General features: G+C 39.0%; 1 gene segment (V, D, J or C); it reads right to left on the bottom strand.

The window, feature by feature from the left end:
• Positions 1-619: 619 nt before the first annotated feature.
• Positions 620-21,745, bottom strand: part of LOC141957911 (T-cell receptor beta-2 chain C region-like) — a 78,345-nt gene continuing 57,219 nt past the window's right edge. Inside the window, 3 exon segments of the C gene segment in view lie at positions 620-765; positions 20,727-20,744; positions 21,128-21,463. Coding sequence covers positions 620-765; positions 20,727-20,744; positions 21,128-21,463 — 500 coding nt within the window.

Here is a 21,745-nt window from a genome sequence, read left to right as displayed (position 1 = left end):
ACTCCTCTATCTTGGCCTGCATTATTCCTACCTCTATTTAGGATACATCTATACATAAAAGGTACGACTCTTATTCCTGAGTGAGCTACCTCTGAATTACCAATTGTTTAACTTGTGCCATAATGTAATAGCTTAATGAGATCCAATGTGTCTGAAAGATCTCCAGAAACACTCTCCAGGATTACTAATCCCCTGGTTTTACAGTTTATGCTGCACAGAAATGGTGCCCACAAACACATCTTTAAAGAACTACACTCTGGTTCCCCTCCCTCCTCTCCCCCAGATTAGATTCTCTTTGCTTTTTCTGAGTTGCATCATTTTTTCTCTCCTCCTTTGCTTTTCTTGGTCTTTCTTATTTTTCTTATTTACTTATTCTTCATAACTTTCCTTTTTACTCTCTTCTTTGAAAAGACCACACATTTTGATAATACTTCATTCATTGTCCTATCTCCCCAGAGTTCTTTCCTTCTTTTTGTCTAAAACCCTCCCCTTCATTCTCACTATCTTGTTCTCTTGAAAATGGTGAGAGACAACATAATTTCAGAGAAGTGGATTTATATAAATATCAACTTTAAGACATAATTTTGTCCAAAATGGTCTTTTGTACAGTTAGAATGAGTTAGGATAAATGTGTACAGAGTAGAACTCTGTTCCTCTCCTTGGTCCTAAGCATCAGTCCTATCACAAACATTCCATACAAAACACTCTGGAAAATTAACATGATGTACACAAACTTCCCAGCTGTAGCACTTCTCTGATAGCTTTCTGAAAAGTAAGGGAGGAAGCGGTAAACAAAAACCAACAGAGAAAAAACCATTTATTTAAAAAACTTTACTAGATAAGGATTTCTTTTTTTTATTCTGGTGATTAGGAGAACTTGTTCATTGCTTATTTGCACAAGTTATAACTTGGCTGCCCTTAGCTGAAATATCATGTTAACTAGTAATTGTATTAGACTTTTTATATTCACATTGGGATGACTGGTCAGGAATTGGTCTGAAGAATGAGAATTTGAGGGCATCAAATGAAACTGGATTTGGAGTATTTCTCATAGAAATATGATTTATACTAATTCTGCAGTATATTTAAGGATATAACATACTGTAGAATGTGGGGTCAGTGACTTAGCAAAGTGTTCTAACTGCTTACTAGAATATCAACATACAACTTTACGATACAGGTAGCTCTGCAACTCTAAGTGGTGTTTTTATGATGAAATGTTGAGTTCTAGCAGCCAGTTTCATGGAAGATTTACTGACAGTAGACATAATTTGGATGTTCACATACATGCATGTGTGTTCAACAGGAACATGAACACATGTGTCCACACATGTATAATTCTGCACCCATGCCTGAATAGCTGTGCCTGCCAGCAAAAGCAAACACAGGACACACTGAGACATGCACATAAGACACACCTCTCTTTGCATACACAGGTGTATGTACAGATAAACAAACTCACTGTCAAGAGGGGAAAACATCAATGGTTTAACTTACTTTGAAGATACTGCAATCAAAACCCAGAAGAAATAGGGGATATTATTTGAGCCCATATATGTATCAGCACCACTTTTAAAGTGCTCTGTTTGTACAATCACTTGTATACTATGGGTGTGGGAGTGAGAATCACATGGCTGGAATCAAGTTTTGAGAAGAACAGGATTGGATTCCTGTGCTTGATCTCAATTTCCTGGGGAATAACAGGTCTGAGTTAAGTGTAGTAGACTGGCAAGAAACATGCCTTCAGTAATTATTGCTTACTTTAGATATAGGAGCCTCAGAGGATGACTCCACACCCACGTATACTTTACTCACCAGCATCACTGTAGATGAATTTATGTATTGATTCCAGTGTTCCATTCTTAAAAAATTGGCCACAGACTCAAAACAATTCAAAGGGCTGAACCATTCCTGGGCTGAGATCCTCAGTTGGCTGGTGGATGAGTAGGCACTTTCATTCTGCGTGGAAAATTCATCTGTCTGAGCCCTTGCTGTCCATTTAGCACCATTCACCTTCCAGAATAGTTTTAGGTGATCAGGGTAGAAACCTGAGGCAAGACATACCAGTGTGGACTAGCTCTTCTCTTGCTTTGATGGGGAAAAATGGCCACAGCTGGAGGTATGATTTCATTGTTCTTTGCTGAAACAAAAAGTATTATGGCCCAGAGCCTTCACCCTCAAACATCTAAATGTTAGATCATGTGGGTTTTTGTAGAAATATTTGTGTTGGAGACTGGATGCTGAATTCAAATTACAATATGACCTATGGTGCTGAGCATGCATGATCATGATCTTCAATGTAAAAGAAAATTATATTTATATTAAATTTTAATTGTCTTTCCAACATAGTATGTACTAAATATACCATGCTATATGTGCCATTTAAATCAAAATCAATAGGTTACTGAACCTATTTAAAACATAAAGGTACAGAGCAAGTACAAAACTTTTCCCTGGATACTGACCAAATAGCTGAGCTTACTAAAGCTAAGGTACTAATTGAAAAAAAGAATTTAGTTCTTTGTTTTTTTGTGTTAAGCTATACAATAAGCAGGGGAAAAAATGATCCTCTGCATTCATCCTCTATTATTTTCATCTCTTTCTGTGTATGTCCACCTCCTCAGGTCCTGAGTCAGGATTTTTCTGAAATTTCTTGTCTTGCTTCAACTCACTCCTACAGTTTTAAAAATAAAAATAAACAAGCAAACCAGCTGACTGCCCCCAGATGTATTACCCACAAAATCTTTAACCTATACAATTTCTTGAAAGAACCAAGAATGAATGTGTTTTTTTATTTAGCAAAGAAATATTAGGCATGTTTTCTTATCTAAGTCAGTCAACTTAGTTCCTGTCACAAAATGTTGCTCATATCCAGAGCACAAAAATATAACAGAGTAGTAAATTCCACATCCTCCACACCTGTTGAGCAAAACAAGGATTGAAATTGTGAAGTCTTGATTCTGCACTGCTAATACCATTTCCACTCTGATGGAGGAAAAATAAGTGTGCTAGATCCTTGGTGTCTTTTCTTGGTGCCAAAAGGACACAAAGTACTAGTTTATTAGACTATGAAAAGAAACAAATGGTACTTCAACTGTGTTTCTCATGCCAGTGTCACAGCACGTGTCAGGTCCATAATTTCTATTAAAACTATCTCTCTTTTTTTTTCTTTTTTTTTTTTTTCCCCTTGCGTAAATTCATGGCAACATAGAAAAGAATTGAGGTCAGAAAAAAACGGGGTTAAATGCTAGACAATAATTCCTCTTGCCAAAAGTCTGTTTGTCTGTGTCTGAAAATATGAATGCTTGAGTTTTGTGGTTCTGTGTGTGCATTACGTATGAATATTTCCCCTTCTACAGAAGTGTTCTGTCATATACCATCTAATTCAGATTCTTCCCATTTATTTTTTCTTACATCCTCTTTGGATGACTTTACAGAATTATCTCCCACATCTGCGTGTATAGTTTTTCCTGATTTTCTTTCTCAGACTCATTTGATCATCTCATTCTCTGCTTTCCCCATTTGTCTGCTAGGAACCCAGCATATACATCTGAAATCTGAATAGCCAGACAGCATGATAGACAGCTTAGATACGTCATGTTAAAAGTAACTAATGACTCTAAATAGTGCATAAGAACCCAGACTGAAACTGAAAATGGAAGGTGCAATTTTGACTTCTAATTAAATTTGTAGAAGCTTCATCACTCATTTCAGTGAAATGAGCATTTTAACATTTGGTTTTTCATTTTCACTTTCTGGATCAAGTGTTACAGTTCAGGGCCAGCACTTGCTTGCCTGCACCTAGTTTGAGAAAAATGGCATTTTCCCAGTTTTCTTGTAGCTGGGCATGCAGGTAATTTCTCTTTCCCTTAAAATGGTATCTGGATCCTATCTTCTCAAAGCATAAATGCTGTCAATTAGGAAATGCATAGATGATATCACACTATCTACAACTGAGAACTGGTTTTCTTCAGCAATATGTTAATTTTCACCAGAGGCAGAACACAGTAGATTTGTTCACTCATGCACAAATGCACTTTGGCACCATAATGGCCATTTGCTTACCTGTTCTTAAAGATGCTGTGTTGCTTGAGTCTTTTCTTTCTATCTTCTCCTAGAGAATCCCCGTGAGGATCACCAGATTCTACTGATTTAGGTCCCATCAAAAATTCCCTTTCCTTTTATTCCAGAATCTGAAAGGAACTCTGGTATTTTTTTTTCTTACATAGAACTGTTTAGTCACTCCTGCAAAATGGAGTTTGCCTGTTCCAAACACCTATCCCCAAGTTTCTCCCCCATTCATTTTGACCAAGCTTCAACATAACCACTCTGAAATTCTACATGTGAGAATAAGATTGATCAAGATTTTTTTTTTTTTTTTTTTTTGATAAACCTGTTAAATGCAGCTATTACCACAGAATGTCCTTATAGATTGTATTCATGTTAACATGTTCCAGGCACAGCTGGAATTAATTTTTATATTCCATTCTGCTGTGCTGTAGTCTAACTTAACAGAGCATGAATAATGAGGCATCTAGGCAAAAGAACCCATCAGCTGAATCCAAAGATTTCCCTCTGTGTTGACCCTTGTTCCACTCCCAGAATCTTACCCCTTGCACAGCGTAATACACTCTTCTCATGATTCCCACTTGTCCAGAACTGTTGTTTTTGTTGCTTCTCCAAAATACTGGATATTGGCAGAGCACAGCCTCACAGTGTAATATTGAAACTGCTCACACCTGTCCTGGGCTGCTGTCCAGTGATAACTATGTTAAGCCATCTAATACCACTTTTTTTTGCAGAGTAGTAGCCAAAGGTCTGCTGAAAAGAAGGTATATCAGTCTATCTAAGTAGTATCTGGTTACTAAATATTCTGCATTGTTTTCTAATGTTGATTTAGATCACAGCATAAAAAACAATCCCTCATTTCTTTGTCCTTAGTAAAGCACTTTATTGTCTGGTGCTATAGTATGACATCAGTATCCTCACAAGTTTTAGGAATTACGATATACATTGTAAGATTCAGTCTCTTTCATTTGGACCCACTCTCACTTTCTTTCCCTCCAGCCTCCACATCTTCTGCCAATTCCGTCTGAATACCTGTATATCCCTCCCATCCCTACTTCTACATTTTTCTTTTTCTTGGAGACACATTCCATTTGGATATGGCAGTGGGTGATAGACTGTAGGAATAAGAAGGAATGATTAGTTCATTTTTTAGGCAGTTTTCTTCTGACGAAAAATTTTGTCAGTCACACAGTTCATTTCTGGTAGAACAGAGACAGTAGACTCAGCGAACAGTGAGTAGAGTCTCTGGGAGTTCTGCATCGTAGAGGTAGTATCATATATATTCTTTCAGAATACACTTATCTGACTTGAGGTCTCTTTGATCTTGTCTCATCCTTCTCACTCTGTTTAGTTTATTCCATTAACCTTGCTTGCTTGCTTGCTAGCTTTCTCCACAGTCTTATTAATCTGAAAAATTAACACTAAACTGTCCTATTCACAGGGCAAACAATAACAATAATTCAATTCATTAATTTGACTCCTTCTTCTTCACAGTCCCTACCAGTTCTCTCTTTCTTGACCTGTCTTTCCTGAAACACCATCTTTAGCCCTCTTAGTGAAGCTCTGATGACTCAAACCCTTCCACTGTACTTTTTTTTTTTTTTTTTTTTTTTAAATTATCCAGAACAGTGAGCCATGTTCCTTTTTCAAAATAGAGTATTACTCCTCACCTTCACATAAAAGTGCTGGTTCTCTCTTCCTCCTTCTTGTTGGCACAAAGTTTCTATTTCCTAATCTACCATATCCAGAAAAGGCACTCCTGAAAGATTCTCCAACCTTGAAAGAGCTGTACTAGCCCTGGAGATGCAGTATGCTACTTCAGTTAGGTAATGTCTACAGCATTGAAATAGCAGGACCACATTCTTCCCTTTCAGTTCTTCACTCTTTTTACTTCCCTTTCTTTCAAGATTAACAAAAAAATATTTTCATTTAATCTGTTTTCATGTTAAGCATCCTCTTTCCCATAAACCCATAGATAGTGCTTTTAGGCATGGAATTCAGCAAAACCCTGACTGTTAAGTGCCTCAGACAATGATTTTGGGTTTTTTTTTAGGCCACTTGCCATCATATATCCTACCATTTCAGTCCATCAAACTGAATTGTAACCACACAGCCTGACATTTGCCGTCATCCCTTACTTAGTTCAGCAGAATTTTGAATGACCTGATTGCAAATCCCTTACTCATGCATCCTCCTTCTTATAATTCATACAGTGATCAGGTACTTAACCCACAAACTTTTTCTCCTCTCCCATAATTAGTATTCTGTTTGCTTCAATCGATGAGGGACCCACAACTAGATCTCCTGTCCAAGGTAAAGTTTTGTCATAGCCACCAGAAAGAATACTATACACATTTCTTGGGAGATGTTGCTTCAGACATGCAAAAGCTAGTTCCCACAGAAAGGTCAGTACTTCTGGCATGTGCTAACAGAAATGTTTTCAAGGAGAGTGAAAGAGAATTGACAGAGCCATTCAGTTTTGCTGTCAGCCTCAACTTATCACTCAGTTTAATCACTGAGGTCTGTTGTTTGAAGTTGAGAGGGAAACTGTAAGAAAACAGTACATATTTGTTGTAACAGTGTTCAGGTTTTTAAGTGTTGAGGACAAAGAAACATCCATCAACTAATCTCTTCTCTCCCTCCCTTACTCATCTTCTGTGATCTAGGAAATTTTTGACACAGGAGTTCACCAGCTGGTAGGAGCAGAGAGCTGTTTATTTTCTGTTCTCAGGACCCTGGGACCCTGGCTTGTGTCCCCTATTCCATGTCACACTTGGCACAGAACTTGCTTACCAACCTTTATTTGCTTCCTTCACTTCAGATTATAACCTTTTGTCCTTTCGTTTCAAATGTTATTTCTCGAGTATATTAATCCTTTGTTTGGATTTCCAGGCAGCAGTCCCTTGCCATCAGTCCTCCTGCTCCTCATAATTAGGGCTATAATTTGTGCCTTAATCTATCCTTCAGTCCCTGAATAGAGAGTTAGTGCCTTTATCTGAAAATTATCTCCAGTTTACGAGTTTTACTTCAAGAATCAAAACATCTACTTTCTTCTAGGGGATCCCCCGCTCATACCCTGTCTGTGTTTCTCTTTGGCTTTTTTTCCCCTTTTGCTGTGTCTTTGACTCTTGCCTTGAACCTTTCAAAAGCAAAAATGACCTAGACAGTTTTTTGCAATGATCAGGGCAAATGTGGCAAAAATTATTTATGAAAATAACAATTGCAGATGTAAGACTGATCACCTCTCTCACTGATACACAGATTAACTTAAAGATGACTTGACTAAAGTAGAAAATGTAAGTATAAAAAGAACTAATGGAAAGACAAACTTCTTTCTGGGTTTCCTTTATTGTATTTCAAATATACTTTGTAAACAACATATTTTATATTGCAGTGGTCATCTTGGTCCCTCCTCTAAACTGCAGTAGCTCTGTGTGGCACAGCTAAAAATTATTGCTAAAATTGTTAAAATCTTGCAGATAGAAGTCCAAATGACTAAGATAGTTGCTCTTTGTTGTCTGACTTAGTTTGTGTAAAGGAGAAATCAACTCAAATTTCCTCCCTTAGTGTGGAAGTAAATGCTAAGACTTTACGTGAGTTATTGAGAGACATGAAATTATTTAGTTGAGGATATCAAAAAGTGCTCCTTTTATTCAAACCTTCTGAATTTGAGACCCATAAAGGCATTTTTGTAAAAAGCAGTCTCTCAGAAAACAGTTCTCCTTTTTGTTTGAAACAGCCATGAGACTACATAAGTAATAGTTGTAATCAGAACACCAAATAAATCTCTTTGTTCAATGTAATATTTTATCTTGTTATGAAGTGTTTTGATTCTCTTGAGTCTCTTGTTTTGAAGTGTTTGAGGAGATTATAGAGCTGACAAGGACACAGCAGGAAAAAATACTCCAATATATGGGATTATACCCATCTGTCCTGTAGCACTCCGATACACATTTTTTCTGATAACAACATTAAAAAATATATGCCAGGTTCCCCTCAAATCTATAATCAGATACTCTTTAAATAAATGCTTTAACTGACAGGTGACCTTTATTCTATTCACTGAATTTTTCTTCGCTACCACAGTGAATCTGGTGTGGTCACCAAACTAATCTCAAGTAAGAACACAGTGAGAAAAAAGCAGTTACCATGCCTCTCCTGAAAGGGTGTCACTTCTCATCTGGCTAGTGTTCTGTTCCCTTGTCTACTGTCCTTGAATTCTGCATCTATTCTGGCTAGAAATAAGCCTTTTAACATTTTTTTTTTCTTTTTCGGTTTCTTTTTTTTTTTTTTTTTATTAGCAGATGTGTGAGGATTTGCTTAGATGACAGATATCAGAATTAGAAGAGAGCTCCTCTTCTGATCAGTCACACAGGCAAATATAATGGAGTAAGTTCTAAAGCTCTGCCCCTTCCTGATTTTGCTGTACTTATTTTAAATAGGAATGCAAAAATGTTAGAATAGGTGTGTGGGTCATACTGAAAGGTTCTGATAGTCCTCTAACACAATATGAAGACTGAATGCCAAGCAAAGACAGTAAGACTAATGAAGGCATGTAGTGGTTACTTTCCTAAAATACTCTTTTATCTCCAATGCTTTTAAGTTCAGGGATCACAGTAAAATTGAAAAATCCTTTTTAGTTTTGTCCTACTTTTCTGATCTCACACTGAATCTATATAAACATTTAATTTATAACTGTTCTTAGAGTAGAGACTTCTTTTCCTCCTTTACATCAGCAGAGATGGATTTTACAATTACTTTAAGCTGCCTTTTGTCAAGATAATAAATAATTTTAAGCCTATTACCCAAATCAACTCTTTAGCACATTTTATTGGTTGTGTCAGCATTTTATTCTGCAACGAATTAGTGTTCTACTGTAAGAAACAAAAATACCCAAGAAAACTTACCAAGCATTGTCAACTGGGTGCCCTGTCACTGTACACCCAGCATACAGTGGTGAGTTTGCACAGTATTTTGAAGAAGTGCCACTGTTGTCTGCCACTAGAAACTCTCAACTGCACATAAAACCTATATGATATCATGCTATATCCTACCTTCCATGATGTCTCAAATGGAGGGGACCTTTATGCTGTCATGTGTGTTAGAAAATACTATGCTTTTGCAGAAGAATATGCTGAAACAGATGGTATATTGATCCAAGAGGTACTGTATGTAGTGAATCCAGCCTATCTAGAAAGGAGCTCTTTCCTTCTCTATCCTGTTCTCAGTCTTAGTTTCAGAATTAAATCTCAGACACCTTCCATAAATAAAAGCAGAAACAGTGAAGCTTTCCCCTTTGTGCCATCAGTAAGGTGATCTAAAGAATAGTTGAGTTTCTGAAACTCACCCATCCTGCACCTTTTTATCTGACTTCCTTCTTGTCCAATTTTCATAAAAAAGATTTGGTTTTGTTTTAAAACAAATATTCCAGTGTCACATATTTGTTGAAAGTGTAGTCTTCTTCTCCTTACCTAGCATTGTTACCCATGTCCCAGGACCAAACTTCTGAATATGCACCACAATACTGCAGAATATACCCATCTGTGTAACAAAAATGGGAGGGAGCAATACAAACATCCAATGTGAAAAATCCAGGAAGGAGATGTATCATCCTAGGAGACAATCCCAGGGACTGATGCTCACAGAAGACATTGCAGGAATACTGATAGTGCTAACAAAGAGGTTCACATAAGCCACCTCCCAAAAAGAAGTGCTGTTAAATGCTATTGAGAAAAGGATAATATGGGAGTGGGAGGGTAGATATGGTAGATCTTCTTGTATCCTCCTTGCTAGAAGTCATTTACCTGAAATGGTACTTCTAGGAAGAAGACTGTAAACATGTTGAAATTACTATTTTTTTTCCTTGTAGTGATACTGTACACATTTCTCCTCATCCCTCAACCAGACAGAATCTTCCAAGACCACATGTGGGAGAAGCAATATTGCTGATATGTGGCTGCTCATTAATGACCACAAACATGCTGATTCCTGTTCAGAGAATGACCTGCTTGAGACTATCTGTAATGGTGAAAATACACATAGAATGGTGATGAACTGAACAAATATATTTTGAATGAAGTCATGAAGTCATGAAGTCTAGACTAGAAACCCTCCCATGTGAAGATAAACATGAATGCTGCCTGGATTTCATTACAGGACAAAAAGACTTTTTTATGTGGGTCACTTCTAGGTATCCAGAGAAGAGGATTCTCTGTTTTGTCCACCTGTTCTTGTTGGGCATACTCCTCAGGAGTATGATCTCAGAGCAAGTTTCAGAGTTTATCCCTTTTCAAGGATGTAAAGGTCTCCCAAAGAAATGCATCACTGTGTCAGCAGTGTTCCTACAATCATTGAACTTCATACAAAAACAGTGCTTCCTTCAGCTCCACCACCAGTGGTTGAGGACAAGGTTTTGAAAATGAAAGAGTCTGTGTTTATGTACACTGAACTTTACAAAATAGATGGTCTTGTCTGTGTTGTATGTTTGTATTGCAGAGACATCTGGAAAGATAGAAGGGCTGGCTCCTGTACCTCTGTATGCAGAGTTGTATTGTGTCATTTGTCTCCTGTGACCCACTAAGCCAATCTTGTATTTATATCTAATGAGAAACAGGAAGGGGAGATGGCTGCGATAGGCTGAAGACTAGAGAGACACTGACATGGGTATGAACATATTCATACAGATGTTAAATACTAGTAGGAAGCTAAACAGCACAGGTACACTAACAACGGAGAGGTCAGGGTTGTTGTCACAGGATGATTTAGGGATGAGGTAGTCATAATAAGAAAAAACACCACTCAATGACATAGAATCTAAAGTATATTTACTAAGTGGACTGGGTATAGTGAGTAGATAGCAATTTCTATTCTAAGATTTCTGTCATGTGCACATACAGACACACACTATACAGCAAACACATCAATCAAAACTTCCAGTGCAGCTGTGTGGTGGTGCAATTCTTATATCCCTCCCTGCCCTCCTTGTTGGGCTGCTTGGTGCTAGGTGTCATTCCATCCACATTCCCCCGAGCCATACACCAATCTGTGGAGATAAGGACTGATAACCTTAATGAGCCTGTCTCCTGCCCCCCTCTGATTGCTCGGAAGGGGTTATAGTGGCCCATCATGTCCTGATCGCCTGGCACACCTGTGCCTGGAATGTGATCAGATGAAACAATAACAGGGTTGCATGTTCATCAAATTCTTGTGCAACTGCTGGAAGGCACCAGATAGTATTTGACAAAAGTCAATTATCTTGGACCCTATAAACTGCGACCACCGGAGAGACCCTTTGAGCTCTCCTGGATTGCAGTGGGCATGTGACCAACATCTCCCCTGAGCTGGGACGCCTCTCAGGTACCAAAACCCTTAAGGTGTTGTCTGCTCCAGATGGAAGGCCGGGTTGAAGTCCACCTGCTCGAGTCTCAATTATCGTCCATTGAGGAATGCCAAGGCATTGTGAGTATTTGCTCTAAACTCGAGAGGGAAATTTTCTTTGAGCTAGCTTCTATTTTACCCATTCTTTCCCTGTTTATTGGTGTGTGTGTGGGTACATGCCCTTGCCCTTGTTCCTGTGTGTGTTTGTCCCTTTTGTGTTCGCGTCACTGAATCCAAATACCTTTGTTTCTGTATGTATATGTCTGTTTTCTGTATGTGCATGTATATATATATGTATAAATTAAGGTACCATTAAGTAAATTAGACTGAATCTTGTAATTTTAGAATCTGAATAAGTAGCTTTTCTGAGTTATTTTGTATTGACAAATTGTTGTTAGTTATTAATAAATCTAGATTATTTTTACTAAATCATTACCGTGCCAATACTTTAATCCGTGACAAGCTGATGCCAGCACTCTGGACTCAGGTGAACAAGGCACTCACTCCAACTTAAATCCAAGATGGTCATCTGGATTTTAAAGTGGACCTCAGGCTCAGTCTTCAAATGTATTGGACATTCATTAATGTGTTTGTGTAGAGGAGTTCATCTCAAATATTTCTCTAACTTAGATGGTTGGCATAAATCAACCTTAGCCTTGCTAGTCATGCCACACCAGATGGGCCACTTTGACATTCTCCATATCTGAAGCCAATCAGCATTTGTCACCTGGGTGACAATCACCTTGTAACCTCTCACTGGGTACGTAACAAGGATGTAAAGTTTTTAACAGTTTTGACAGCTGTAGTCCAGAACTCTCAGGTAGGCCTCCCTGATATTAGTGATTTGTGTGCTTTGCTTCTCAGCACATCTTGGAATCACCTAATGAGTGAGAACAGGATGGATGTAGTCAAAGTCTCATTGTATCTGAGTGGTGTTTTCAGACAGGCTTCACTTTGTGATACGTTCTGTTAGGGCCTGAGTGTGCCTGTAGTCATGAATGTCCCCAATCACCCTCATCTGGGACTGCCATGGGCCCAGGAACTCCATCTAAGCTTAGACCTGGACCTTCAATTCTTCACTGATCTATGTTATATGTATCCAGTTCTGTCTCTGATCCTGCCTCCTGAATGGACCTTGTACCTATGTTGTAGGTAGCTTGTCTTCTGGATGGACCCCTCATATGCACATTGTAGCTTTATTCCAGCTGTGTCTTTGGCCCTGTATCTTGGATAGACTTTGAACTATGAGTCCATACAACAGTAGAATACCATTGTAACAAGGAAAACTAATGGTATCTTGAGCTGCATTAAAAGAAATGTTGCCAGCAGGTCAAGGGAAGTGATCCTTCCCCTCTGCTTAGCTCTGGTGAGGCCACACTTGAAGCCCTGTGTCTAGTTCTGGGCTCCCCAGTACAAGACAGATGTGAACATACTGGAGAGAACCCAGCAAAGGGCCACAAAGATAATTAAGGGACTGGAGCATCTGTCACAAGAGGAGAGGCTGGGAGACCTGGCACTGTTCAGCCTGGAGAAGAGAAGGCTTGCAGGGATCTCACCAATGTGCACAAACACCTGAAGGGAGTATGCAAAGAGGGTAGAGACAGGATCTTTTCAGCAGTGCCCAGTGACAGGACCAGGGGCAGCAGGCACAAACTGAAATGCAGGAGGTTCCTTCTGAACACAGGGAAGCACTTTATTACTGTGAGGGTGATTAAGAACTGGAGCAGGTAATCCAGAGATATTGGGGAGTCTCCATCCTTGGACACAATTAAAAGCCACCTGGGTCCTGGACAACTGGCTCTGGGTGGCTCTGCTTCAGCAGGATGGGTGGGCAAGATGACTTCCAGAAGTCTCGTCCAACCTCAATTATTCTTTGATTTTCTGAAAGGCCTTCTTTTCAGCCCTGTTTCTGGACCACAGTCCAGGCTTCTTTTGCTCCTGATTGCACTTCCTGAATATATCCTGGACCTGGTTCACTGCTTGCCTTGCTTGGGACTGTTGATGAACCCTGCACCCTACTCTGCTTGCTATGTTCAGGTACTATGGAACCATGCCCTGGTTAGTGAATGCACTGCTAGAGCTGTGGTCACCCTTGGTTCCTGGTTTGCCTTCCCCACTGGACCTTGCTACTTCTTGTCATGTTTCTCAGGAGTATATACATAATAATGCCTAGACCTACTCATACAATCTCTCCTCATAGTAGTTTTCAGGTGAAAGAAGACAAACATACAGAATGATGAGGGGCTTCAGCAGGGAATGGAGTCACTCAGAAGGACTTAGCAGGCATGCTGGAGAAATGACTTAGTATGAGCTTCAGGCATGATCTGTAGCAGGAATGATTTGTGCAAGCCTTGGCTGCAAAATCAAGCAATAGAATGTAAGACAAGGGAGGCTGTTTTTTTGTTGGTTTTTGCTTGTTTGTTTGTTTGTTTGTTTTGGTTTGGGGTTTTTTGTTTGTTTTGTGGGGGTTTGTGTGTGTGTGTGTGTGTGTGTGTGTGTGTGTGGTTTGTTTGTTTGTTTGTTTTTCCCCCATGCAAGAGCACAGTAATCTAGCTGGGAATAACATAACATGAACTAATGTCTGGGAGCTGAAATCTGAAATCATTGAGGTGCTAAAAACTCATTGAGGTGCTGGAGCATGTTCAAAGAAGATCAGTTAAGCTGGTAAAGGGTCTAGAGAGCTCCTTACACGGAGCGCCTGAGGGAACTAGTGTTCTTTAGCTTGGAGAAAAGGAGGCTGAGGGCTGAGGGGAGACCTCATCCCCCTCTACAACTACATGAAATGAGATTGTAGCAAGGTGGGTGTTGGTCTCTTCTCCCAAGTAGCAAGTGATAGGTCAAGAGGAAATGACTCAAGTTGTGACAGGGAAGGCTTAGATTGGAAATTAGGAAAGATTTCTTCACCAAAAGGGTTATCACGACTGGGAACAGGCTGCCCAGGGAAGGGGTTGAGTCACTATCTCTGGAGGTATTTAAAAGACATGTAGATGTGGCACTTAGGGACATGGGTTAGTGGTGGATTTTGCAGTGCTAGGTTTACAGTTGGATTCAATGATCTTAAAGGTCTTTTCCAACCTAAATGATTCTGTGATTCTATCAAATATCTCCTGATGGAAATAAGGCAGAATTACTCAAGAATGAAGGTGCACAACAAATTAACAAGAAAGGAGGTGATTTCTTCACTTCTTGAAGTCTTCCCATCATTTATTTATTTATTAGCTAAATGAAAAGTAAAATTAATTATTAATTTTTATTTTAATTAATTAAAATAAAATATTTTAAAATATTTTAATTAATTAAAATAAAATATTAATTTTAATTAATTAATTATATTAATTTTTTGGTGTGCAATATAGAAGGTATCAGGATGATAATTTAATGTTTTTTTTCGGGACTTTTAACAGATACATGAGTTCATGAAAATGGTAGCTTTGAAATTAGTTTCCAAACTTTTGTTAGAGGCCTTGGCTTGTTGATGCCAGCTGCTGGCAGCCTGAAGTATGTTCACACTTTATCTTTTTCAAGAAAAGGAGGCATTTACCCCTTTTATTCTTTTTTACTCCATTGGCTGGAGTGAAAGGAGATATGCACTTTCATACCACCTGTAGATATTCTGTAATCTGGAGTGGTTGGGTCATCTTCAACACCACAAAGACTGACCTAAATTATGTACGGGTCATTCTAAGCAATTAACATATGGTATAGTCAAAGACCACCTGCTCTCTACACAAGTTCTTCCTTCTTAGGCATGCTTGTGACATGTCCTAGGGAGTGAAGCAATTACTTCTGGGCCAGATCCACTAGTCTGTTCAACCTTACTGTCCCTGTGAAAATATCACAAGATGGGAATGGACAAGACTCTTGACCTTTGGGAACATAAGTACTTTTTCCCTTGTTTTTTGAACTCTGTTCAGCAATAGCTCTGGTGTGTTACTTTCAGCCTTCTTCCCAGTGTTACGTTTTGATAGTAGTTGAACTTGAATTTTCACAGCCTTCCTGCATCTTTCACATGATACCATCATCTCATATCCTTATCCAGTGATGGAGGCAGTAGAACAGTGTGTTTGTCCTCTAGCAATATAAAACCACTAGCACCACCCCAATCACATATCAGGGTGGATGTGGGCAAAGGTACAGGAGGGCATTCTGAAGAGCCATAGTGTTAAACAGGAGTACCCAATAGATGGACTGCTGTTCACACATGTCCTGCCAGTGTTTCTTTCTGTGCAGGAGTTTTTTGTTTTTTTTTTTTTCCTTTATTCCCATTCTGAAATAATTATATTTTTTTTTTTGGTCCAAATAAGTGCCTAAACTTCATTTACTTGCATTTACCCTTATTTTAGCTTCTGTACTATGAGCAAAAGAATAACTCTGTCTTCATGTACGATCTAGTTCTAGCTTCTGTGATGAGAATGGCACCAGTGAGGCCCTTATGTAACAGCAGTGGGGGTTGCATTTCATAATAAATGAATGGGGGAGCTGTGCTGGTGTGTAGATGCATCTGTACTTCCCAACTGGCAACATGCATGACATTGCAGGCAATGCCAAAAAAGACTACAGACTTTTTTTCCTTCCTCTGCACCCAGTACATTTGTGGTTGTAAAACCATCTTTTCTGCCCTTCACCTGATTTTTTCTTCATTTAGTCTAAGATTGGACCCATCTTTGCAGATTCTGAACTGCTGTGGTACAAAAACTATTGACAAGGTTGGCATGAAACATCGAAAAGTCTATTTTTCCTAATGCTGACAAAATGTACCACTGTTCATCTAAATAGTTCTGTTCAGTAGGCATGGGTTGGTTAATGTTATAAATACTCTAAGATGGCTACAAGTGAATCATAAGTTCTAGCTCTTTTATTTGGGGTTATTGAATCTAATGGTCCAATAGTGTCAAGACTGCTACAGATCCCTTTACCTTGGTCCTCCTAGTAGCAAGGCTGAATGTGTATTCCCAATAGACATACAATCACATGCACAGTACAAATACCCGTATACATGCAGCCAGCCGCACAAATCAATACAACAGAAACACTCATGCAAACACAGATAGCACTAACAGACCTGGATGTATGAGACTCTGAGGCCTGCAGTCCCACTCCACTTCCTGGTACAGACCCCCTCACTCACAAACACAAAGCTCGGGCACTCCTTCATGCACAGGTGCGTACACACACACACACACACTGGATCCCAGTAACTGGCCTTGGACACTCAGTTTACCCACCAACTGGCCCCAAACTCTCTGGTCCTCCAGCTGCCTCATACACCCCCACACACTGGAACCCACACTTACACACTATGGATCTCCCAGGAACTGGCCTTAGACATGCAGTCTGCTTGCCGGCTGGCCCTGAATGCTCTTTTTCCCAGTCACTGGTACTGGAATGTGAAAGCCTCTGAAGCCTGCAGCCCCACTCCAGTTGTTGGTACACACTGTAAGTACTGGATGAACCTTCTACTGTCCTCATAATAAGATATTGTCAGTGAATATTCTTTATTCACTGTTCCTTATAATACTACACATCACTGGAAGTTGTGTTGTAGGACATTATTGCTACAAAAGACCAAATTAAATAAAAAATAACTCATGCTTCTTGAATGGAAGAGAAACTAAAACTTTATTTCTAATTCAAAGAGCTGGGTTCTGAGCATCTGAGCATTAAGAAAGTATTAGTTTTAAAGACATGATACTATACGATATGATACAATATGATATGGAAGTACAAGGAAAACCCACCATTGATTATAACAATGTAGAAAGAACAGGAGGGTGACAGAGAATCACCAAGAAATAATATTCAGAAGTTCTTAGACAGAAGCATAGATCCTTTGCTATGGAAAAGTAGAAAGTATAATTTGATATGTTACTGATGATGTGATGAAAAGCACTCTTCATTTATTCTCTATATAACTTGCCACCAGCCTAGTTGAAAACAAAAGAGAATAATTAAAAAAAATCCCCAAACAAACCCCACAAAAAACCCAAACAAAAAACTAGCAAAAGGAACAAATACAATAATCTAGGAAACAATAGACCATATTTATCAGTGTCCCAAGTGTTGTCTCCTGAGAGCATTAACAGAAATGACTATGTTGTATCTCCATTCTTTCTCCCTTTTTTGTACCAAGGAAGTGTCTTAACATGTAAAAATTATTTACTTACATACTGAATTAATAACTTTACATGCAATTTTGTGTGTCAGATGACTAATCTGGTGACCATCTACAATGGTGACTACATTGATGGACAAGGGAAGAGCTACAGACATCATCTACCTGGACTTCTGTAAGGCATTTGATATGGTCCCACACACATTATTGCCGCTAAATTGGAGAGACGTGTTTGATGGATGGAATGTTATGTGGGTAAGGAATTGGCTGGATGACTGTGCCCAAAGAGTCAGTGGCTAAATGTCCAAGTGGAAAATAGTAACTAGTGGTGTCCTCAAGGGTTTGCACTGGGACTGATTCCATTTAATACCTTCATCAAACTGTCATCAATAGTGGGACTGAATGCACTGTCACCAAAACGACACCAATCTGGGTGGTGCAGTTGATATGCCTGAGGGAAGGGGTGACATCCAGAGGGACCTGGACAGGCTTGAGGAGCAGGCCTGTGTGAACACCATAAAGTTCAACAAGGCCAAGTACAAGGTCCTGCAACTAGGGGTCTGGGCAATCACCAGGATCAGTACAGGCTAGGGGATGAATGGCTTGAGCACAGCCCTGTGGAAAAGGACTTGGGGACAGTGGCAGATGAAAAACTGTACATTGGTTGGCCATACACACTTGCAGCCCACACAGCCAAGCGTATCCTGGGCTGTATCCAAAGAAGTGTAGCCATCAGATTATGGGATGTGATTCTGCCCTTCTACTCTGCTCTCATGTGACCCCACCTGGAGTACTCCATCCAGTTCAGGGGGCCTCCAGCACAAGAAACAGGCATGCTAGAGCATGTCCAGAAGAAGGCCACAAAAATGTTCAGAGGGCTAGAACACCTCTCCCATGAAGAAAGGCTGAGAGAGTTGGGGTTGTTCAGGCTGGAGAAGAGAAGCCTTTCAATGAAAAGAAGGCCTCTTGTGGCCTTTAAATATACAAGCAGGTTTATAAGAAAGACAGACACTTTTTACCAAGGCCTGTAGTGACAGGACTAGGGGCAAGGTTTTAAACTGATACCGGGTAGCTTTAGATTAGACATAAGGAAGAAATTCGTTATGATGAGGGTGGTGAGACACAGGAACAGGTTGTCCAGAGGAGTTGTGGATGCCCCATCATTGGAAGTGTTCAAAGACAGATTGGATAGGCCTTTGAGCAATTTGATCTAGTGAAAGATGTTCCTTCTTATGGCAGGAGGGTTGGACCAGATGATCTTTAATGATCCCTTCTTACCCAGACCATTCTGTGGTTCTATGATTGTGATTCAGTAAAGTACAGACCTACTTCCTCTAGTATCCTTGAAGAAGGACACAAAGTCTAATTGTGATTCTGTTCATACTTACTCTCAATTCCACCAGGTCACTTTTCAAATACATCTCCCAGTCCTGCTTTTAAAGGAACAAGTGCTGAAGCTTCCACTACTCTGAGCAGGAATATCTTTAAGCCATATGAGAAACTTACTGATAAAAACTATTTCCTGGTAGTTAGTTAAACTTCTCCCATTTTTTTAGATTTATGCCATTGTTCTTTGAAATTTATGTAATTCTTTGTTCAGATTTATTCCACGTATCTCCTTAAAAACGCTGCTTATTACTTTCACTACAGGCGTGAGTCGCTTTCCAATGCTTACAGAAAAGTATGATATATCTGATATTTATCTTCTTTACTTTCTGGAGAACTTGTCCTTAATACTCATCTTTGTCCATGCGCTTAAAGAGTATTTTGAGAAGGAATTTCTCTGCTAGATAGCACTGATTTTATTTGAGTTCTGGAAACACAATAATAGAAAACTCATCACGTGATTTTTCAAACTAGCCTTCACAAAACCTGGCAGAACACATGGAGGACAACCCCACAGTTGAGAATAGATTTAGTCTGTATCCACTGATCCTTCTATTAATGAGTAAGATCAGTCTTCAAGTAGCACACTAGCCTACCTTGGCTGTCCACACCAGACTGCTCACCAAAACTGCATAGAGCAAAGCTTTGCCACAGAGAATGAGGTAAGTGAGCTTCAGAGAATTTCCATACCGCAAATAGGACTCTGCAAATCAAACAGCATTTGTGTATTGAATTATTGTCATCACAAGAGACTAGGTCTAATGTAGCTTTAACCAAATAAGAACCCTTGAAAGCTTTAGCTAAGCAACACAAAGGAACTAGAGCCAAATGAATGGCTCTGTTGACACGAGATAGCAAGGGATGGGAAAGAACACTGTGATTCAAAGAACTAAGGAGAGAAAGCCAGTCTAGGAAAGCAGAGATTGTCTTTATGCCAAAAAAGTATGTCCTGACAGGGAATGTTTAAATATTGTGTTGCCACACCTACTGAAAAACTGTACTGTACTGTTTGTGTGAATCCCTCCTAGGAACTCAAATTAAGCTGAATCACAAGGTATGATTGTTTTCCACTTGTTATTGTCAGTGGCCTTGTGAGTGCTGCTGATATATCAATGAAGTTTTACATAGCTCAGAATAACATGATATCTAGAACTTTTATTCTTGTAGATTTTTCACTCTTATAGAATTTCAGTAGTATTGAGACACCAGCCTGGTCTTGGTTCAGCCCTAGGATTCCTGAAGCATTAAAGAAATTGGCGAAAAAAAAAAGAGTGGGTAAATATGTGTACATAAAGGAAACCTAATGTTTAATATGGATATACTCGCAGTTTAGAGGGGAATGTGACTTGTAATGAGAAGTATTCTGAATCTGATACTAAAAACTATTCAGAATTTCGGATTCTGAATCTTGTCATAATAACTTGGCTAAGTATGAATTTATTCTTTCATGGCTGAGCAAGCAGCTTCCTAACAGAAGGCAGTGGGACTGGAGATGATAAAAAGAGCAAATGACACTCTATGAAGGTTCCACAATTTCTTCTGTTATTTCAAAACGCAATCATAAAGAAGAGCTAAAAACCCCAAAACACAGCTACTTACAGCCTGCACGTACAATCCTCCCAAAGTCTGTCTTTTTTTTTTTTTAAAAAAAATCTAACATTAAAATCACTTAGATTAAGAAGTACAGGTAATTCTTGTGGTAGAAATCTCATACACCTTGTACTTGGTGTCAGTAAAACTGGAATTAAAATACATATATTTGTCTGTGAGAAGACACTCATACCTTCCGTGAGTGCACAACCTGAAAGACAAAAATGAACTGAAAGTCATGTTTCTCTTCAATGCAACATAAAAATTCTAAAAGTTTCAGTCTACAATAAACTGCCTGATTCATTTTACTATACTGTATATTTTATTATACTATACGTTTCACTATACAGAGATTTCTCAGTGAAAATCTGAAGAAACCTTTGAAAAACTATAGATGTGTAATGATAATGTAAACACAGAGCCCCAGGAATATGAAGAGACATATACATATACCTACATATTTACATATGTATTTTTTACATAACAACACCCTTTATAGAAGCTGGATATAGATGTGTTTCACATCATAACCCACACCCTTCTGATTTGTGATTTCTAGTTTGTGCAGCATGGTGCTACATATTTCTTACTCACCAGCATCACCATAGATGAATTTGTTTATCGATTCCAGTGTTCCATTCTTAAAAAAAGTTGCAACACACTCAAAACGATTCAAAGGGTTGAACCATTCCTGGGCTGAGATCCTCAGTCGGCTGGTCAATGAGTAGGTACCTTCATTCTGTGTGGAAAACTCATCTGTCCCCACCCCTTCTGTTCTTTTAGCACCATTCACCTTCCAGAATAGTTTCATGTGGTCAGGATAGAAACCAGAGGCCAGGCATACCAGTGTGGCCTTGCTCTTCTGTTGGATCTCTTGCTTTGATGGGGAAAAGATGGCCACAGTTGGAGGTGTGATTTTATCATTCTTCCCTGAAATTGAAACAATATATTCCAGAGTCTCCCATCCCTTTCTTTAAAAAAAAAAAACCCTTAAAATTGTATGCGTAATGTGTGACTCCCGATATTTCTGGCCTTTTAACAACTTTCTATTAGATGATTAATATTTATCGGATACGTAGACACTAGGAAACTGAAAGCATGTTTCTTCACCTATTATACAGAAACATAAAAGGTCTGGCTACAGAAATGCATGAGTTTCTAGTATTGACTCTGTCAGAGAATATGAAAGCTGAAAAGAAGCTGAAAAACAGA

This window comes from Athene noctua, chromosome 1 (genome assembly GCF_965140245.1).
Source record: "Athene noctua chromosome 1, bAthNoc1.hap1.1, whole genome shotgun sequence".
Classification (NCBI taxonomy): domain Eukaryota; kingdom Metazoa; phylum Chordata; class Aves; order Strigiformes; family Strigidae; genus Athene; species Athene noctua.
This window is presented reverse-complemented; position numbering and strand designations above follow the sequence as displayed.